The following is a 6,366-nucleotide window of genomic DNA, read 5'->3' on the forward strand; positions in this document are numbered from 1 at the left end:
TGGTCTACATTCGGCCATAGGGAACATTCTTAGTCATAATTTTTTACGTATAGTAAAGGTAAGTTTTATGTGTTTAATTTTTTGCTTGATTTATAAGTTACTTTTGTTAATATATCTACCAATTGCCGTGCATATGATAGAACATTTATTACATTTGTAATGTTAGTAAAACATAACCTTCAAAACATTTCCTAGTTTTTCAATTTTATTTAATATTATTTTTAGAGCACGTGGGGAAGTTTCGGCTAACTGTTATGGGGAATATTCAGCTAGTAGCCGAATGTTCCCCACGTACATTATTTGTGTATTGATCTTTTTTATATCTAAGTAAGTAATAATTTCTGTTTATTAATTTGTTCTAGATGCCTAGGAATTACACAAAAAAAAACCAATCGCTTTGATATTAATGAAAATACCATGAAATTGGCCATTAAAGCTGTATTGACAGAGTCAATACAGGTCAATACATGAGTCAATACAAGGCTGCCCAAGAGTATCAAGTTAAAAGACAAACCATACAGTCAAGAATTAAGGTCCTTTTAAAGAAAAAAATAAAAGAAGAGCTTTTGGCTGGATGGGCTGATTCAGGCAATGAAAGTGAAGGGGAGGTTTCGTATACTAGCAAATATACAGCTCGTCAAGTTTTTACTTTGCATGAAAAGTTCGAGCTTGTAGCTTACATAAAAACGTGTTCCAACTTAAACAACGGCCTAAACTATAAGGATATAAGGAAACTGGCTTACGATTTTGCTAATGCTCTACCGAATACTACAGCACCAAACAGTTGGGAGTTGAATAAAATGGCATGTTAGTTTATTTCTTTTGTATATGTGTAAATTCAAGCAGCTAAAGGAAGAATTTTTAGGTCTGGAGTGGCCACGTTGCTTTATGAAAAGATATCACAACGATATCTCGCTTCGCACACCCGAAAATACAAGTATAAGTAGGTCGGTGGTTTTTAATAAACTACTTATAGAAGATTTTTTTACCAAGTATGTCAGGGTCCTGGAAAAATACAAGTTTAAGCCGGAACAGATCTGGAATCTGGACGAGACTGGCATAACGACAGTTATGCCATCTGCTACAGTTGTTGCTTCAAAAGGCAAAAAACAAGTGGCTCTCATCTCTTCACAGGAGAGAGGTGAACTTGTGACGTTCGTAGGGCTGATTAGTGCAGCTGGTGGAGCAGTACTACCAGTCTTTGTATATCCTAGAATTAAAAACCCTGAAGAATATTTAGGCGACGAATACCCAACATCTGCCATGGCGTTAGGGAATAAGAAAGGATGGATGACGTCTGACCTTTTCCCAAAAGTACTAAAACACTTTGTGAATTCTGTTAAATGTTCTGTGGAAAGCAAGGTACTTCTGCTCTTGGACAACCACGAATCTCACATATCTGTAGAAGCCATTAAATTGTGTCGAGAAAAGGGGATCGTTTTACTATCTTTTCCACCTCCTACGACACATAGAACTCAGCCACTAGATGCTGCCGTATTTGGACCGTTTAAGTCAGATTTAGCTGCAGCTCAGCATGACTGGCTACTTTCAAATCCTGCAAAAACCCTTAAAATTCGACATGTGGCGCGTTTGGCTAATAAGACATATGAATGTGCATTCACATTTAAAAATATAACCAACTCGTTTAAAAATACTGGTCTGTGGCCAATAAATCGACTTGTATTCAGTGATACAGATTTTATGCCAAGCGAGGTAACCGATAAACCATTAATGGAAAACAAATACGTTAGTTCTATTGATACTACACAAAGTGAATTAAACACCGAAACAATTCCGCAAATTCCTTCGACATCAAGCTGTGTAGTAGAAAAAATTATTATTAAAACACCTCCAGGCTCGCCTCAAGTTCTTCCCACATCGACTAACTCACTGAGTCAAATTAGACCATATCCAAAGAAACAACTTGAGGAAAAGAAAAAACAAATAAATAAGAGAAAAGCACACTCAACAATATATACAGACACGGCGGAATACGAAAAAAGACAAAGTTTAGATGCAGAGAGAAAAAGGAAACTAAGTTTAAAACAGAATAAGGCATCAGTAAAAAAGATTTAATTACAGTGGGTAAGAAAAGAAATATTTTTATGTCAAGCGAGTCTAGCACTGACGCAGTTTTGCAAGATTGTTCGTCAAACGACGGCGAAGAAGATTTCGAAGATTTTAAAGCCATCCCCGACAATGAAAATATTGGCGTCGGAAATTTTGTTCTTGTAAAATTTCTTGTTTCCAAGATAGACATTTTTTATGTAGGTCAAATAACTTCTTTCCAAGATGAGGATTACGATGTCAAATGTCTGCGCCGCAAAAATAATACAAACAGCTTCTTGTTTTCCATTGTCCAAGACATTGCAGTAGTAACAAAAAAAGATATTGCAGCTATTTTGCCTTTTTCTTCCACTCATGGAACTGCAAGAACATCAAGTGTTTACAAATTTAATGTTAACTTTTCTGGTGTAAACGTAAGATAAAATCCATGTTTAATTAAGTTTATAGGTAGGTACTTTTTTTTACTCATATTTACTTTTACTGTATTTTGATATATAGCTGAATGTGAACCTTCATATGGCCGAAACTACCCCCTATGTGGGGTAGTTTCGGAAAATTGTAAAAAAAATAAACATACAAATATATGAGCCAACTTTACGTCTAGATTTTTTTTCTCTTTTAAAGCAAGTTCCTAATAAGTTACAGTTTCATAAAAAAATATTGTTTTATGTGGACCACTTTCCACTACCTACGATTACCAAGTTGCCTTTGTTTGTAAATGCAAGAGACAATGATGATAGATTAAATAAATAATGATACGAAAAAAGTAATTTTATATTTCATATTCAATTCATATTATATTATGTGCTGTATTTCCTCATGTATTATTAAATATACAAGTGAAAGATCCAACGTGTCTACCGTAGTCAAATTTTGTTCACTATTTTTGCTCAATGATTTGATTTTCATTGCCTATTTGGTTTTAATAGAAGAACTATTGCATCTCCTAATAACCATTTTGAATTTTTATACATATTATATAAGATAGCCAATACTGTACTGAAATCTATACCCGTACCAAAATTTTATTTGTAAGTATGGCAACTGCGCCAAGCCGCAAAGTCGCGTGCTTAACTTATGGTTTCAAAATTGTAGTGGATTAAAACACTGCCTTTTAAGTAAAAAAGATTACGCAAATGCGAGCAACGCAAAAAACAAACCGGATCCGTTTGTGTAACTTTTGCCGACGCAGACGAATAGGGCCCAAATGAGTCGCTTTATCTTGTTGATGATTTCTAAATCCAAACAATGAGGACTAACATGTGTGGAGATAACTGCTTCTTAGGGTTGAATATTAACTGATTTATTTAGCTGCCACATGTGTTGTAATCGATTTACATATGAAGACCACAGGAAAATAACTTGATATATCACATTTTTGTTTTTGTTTAGGACAACATATTTAAAGTTTAAAACTCTGTGCTTATGTCAAAATAGTACATCTTACAATAATTAATCAGTAATAAAAAGATTTGCTATATTGGTGGTTGGTCTACGTTTTAATTTTTTAAATTTATTTCGCATTTTAATGGTAGTACCTAGGTATAAATATTGTTTTATATTTGTCTACAGACTCAACAAGTTCTTCCACTGTAAAGAATGACATATCATGTTATTGAATTTGACCGGCCGCAAAATTTGACGGTAGCACACCAGATAGTGCCGGCGCCGGCACCGAACAACTGTTCGTTGGTGCCGGTACGGTATTTTGTAAACCTGTCAAACACTTGTTGAATTAAGTGGTCCAGAAATGTGATGAATACATTTATTTTGTTAGTAATATATTCGACATAGGAATATTAGAGCGATTTAACTGGCTTCCGACGATACGTGGAATAAGCAGTTTACTACAATTTTCTTCGAGTACCACCTTTGCTTCTTCATAGAGATTGAGATACTTTTGGTTAACTTTATGTCTCAAAAGTTGTAACACATTAATATTACTTCATCCACGTGGCCAAATGCTGTAATGAGATCTGTGTTAATTATCTGCAGTTGCTTTGATAGCAATAATGTATAGCTCATGACTTTCTAAAGAATCACTAGCACATAACAAAATTCGAAGATCGAAGTGCACTAAGCATTAGGACGGTTCGTTGCGACGTTTCTTTATTGTGGCTAGATTCTTCGAGAGTATGCACAATCACTGAATTTTCCGTGAATCTTATAACGGCTTCATACTTCAAACCAACGTGTTTCGCACATCACAGGTAGGCTTTTTAGACAATCAGCCGGTAACAAGTCCTGATTTTTTTTCTTTTAGAACGGCAGTGCATTGAGCCGAATGTCTAAAGCGGGAACCAACAGACTGCACGATCCCAACGCAATTTCGCACATTTGCTTGTGGATATGAACCAGCAATAGCAAAGTTGAGAGAATGTGTACTACAATGTAGATAAAGAGCACGAGGACTTGACTAATATATGCTTGGGCATCGTGGAAATAACCACTCATATCTACAGCCCCATCGTAATCTTGAGAACATTCCACATGAGAACATTCCAATCCATGCTTGTTCAGAGCTCTAATTATGAGATTTGCAAGATGAAATCCCAGCAACATTTGGTGTAGAAACAAAAATCATGACAGATAAAAAAATAACCTTATTATTACTTTTGAAAGAAATATATTAAGAAGGATATTACGACTAATCTGCGAAAATGGTATGTGTGGCGATTGAGGTTCAACCGCAAGTTATATCAATATTACAAATAACTCTCTATAGCAAATTATGCAAAAATACAGAGACTGCGCTGGAAGATCACCTTATAAGAATAAATAATAACAAAACACCTAGTAGAACGCTTAGTGGGACTATGGTGGGACGCCGGCTAGTAGGAAAAGATGAATAGACGAAGTGAGAACCGATTCTAAAGAGATATTGAGGGGGAATAACTGGAGAAGAGCAGCAAAGGAGAGGGGTGCTTGGAGGCGGATGCTGAAGGAGCCCAGGGCCCAATTTAAGCAATAGCGTTATTGGAGAGAGAGATGGATAGAGAGAAAGAAGACTGGATCCTGTCATGTCAAAAGTTGGAATATACTCTAAGAACATCTGCTCAACTTTATGTTGTTTAACATCTTTTTAATCAACATATTGCAAGCACGGCAAAACTTGCTCCATATACGCGCAATATCAGTAGTCTTATCAGAGAAAATCGCAAAAAATTTAGCTTCCTTTCCCAGAAGGGCATTCTTCTGGGAAGTTAACAAATGCTTAGTAAGATCTTTATCCTCAGATTCGGCAGCGTACCGCAACAGTGCTCCAAAATTACCACCATTTTAAGCTTGTTGTTCAGACGCTAGTGTAATGTGGATCCGTCCCGAATCAGTTTTACCACTTGGTATACCTTTGTTTGCCACAAAAATTATTTCATTTACTATAGGGACTAGTTTCTTACTGTTTTCCTGTTGCTGTCACTTTCTTTCAGAAGATAACTGCTTATCGACTGAAACAGCCTGTTAGGCCTTTTAATTGTATGAATAATAATATCTTCACTTTGGAGGGTGGGGGGGGTTCAAACCCCCAAAACTCCTCCTAGCTACGCCCGTGTTAGAAGTCGGACAAAACAACCCAGAGCCATTTAAAGTTAATAAATGACTTTGACGAAGATGCTTTCTATGACCAAACCTTATAAATAGATGAAACGCTAAAATAATGAAACAAGAAATGTGGAAAGATGGGAGTAAAAACTGACAACTATATTCAAAGCATTTTGTTTTGCCAATGATCAAATAATTTTAGGAAAAGACAAAGACGGCATGGTCAACCTGATAAAACAGCTGAAACAAGAATTTGAAAATTTATTTATGATAAAACAAAATATATGGTCATTTGTAACACCACAGAAATCCTAAAGGTGAATCTTCTTCTTGATGTGCCATCTCCTCTAAGAAGGTTGGCAACCATCATGGCAATTCGCACTTTCGATACCGCTGTTCTAAAGAGTCAGCAGAAGTGTAGTTAAACCAAGCTCTCAAATTGTTTAACCAGGAGCTGCGTCTTCTACCCTGTATTCTTCCTTGCATTATTAATTGCAACAAGTTATAACGCTCGACATTCTTGACTCTATCTAAAGCTGAATAACAACTCAATAAAACATACAAATGAGTATAAATACTTGAGAGTAACTTTAATAAATACATGACCAGATGAAACAGGATCACCATATTTCAAGGATGTTGTAGGTGACTTCCTTGTGATAACAGTAATTTATTTAATTTTTCTATGAAAGATTAAAAAATCTTATGAAGAGTTATAGAATGGTATCTGCATTTTCTTTTGAAGCTTGTCAGTTTATT

The 6,366-nt window shown here is 35.5% G+C and overlaps 1 protein-coding gene across 1 annotated transcript; it reads left to right on the plus strand.

Annotated features, from left to right (window-relative positions):
- Nucleotides 1–828: 828 nt before the first annotated feature.
- On the plus strand, nt 829–2,076 carry LOC140446348 (uncharacterized). The gene has a single exon (XM_072538892.1). It carries the CDS (start codon nt 829–831, stop codon nt 2,074–2,076), a length of 1,248 nt encoding a protein of 415 aa, XP_072394993.1.
- Nucleotides 2,077–6,366: the final 4,290 nt, after the last annotated feature.

Source organism: Diabrotica undecimpunctata, chromosome 7 (assembly GCF_040954645.1).
Source record: "Diabrotica undecimpunctata isolate CICGRU chromosome 7, icDiaUnde3, whole genome shotgun sequence".
NCBI classification, from domain to species: Eukaryota; Metazoa; Arthropoda; class Insecta; order Coleoptera; family Chrysomelidae; genus Diabrotica; species Diabrotica undecimpunctata.

Excerpts from the sequence above, each read along its gene's own strand:
- LOC140446348 (XM_072538892.1), top strand. The coding sequence starts at position 829 with ATGTGTAAATTCAAGCAGCTAAAGGAAGAATTTTTAGGTCTGGAGTGG.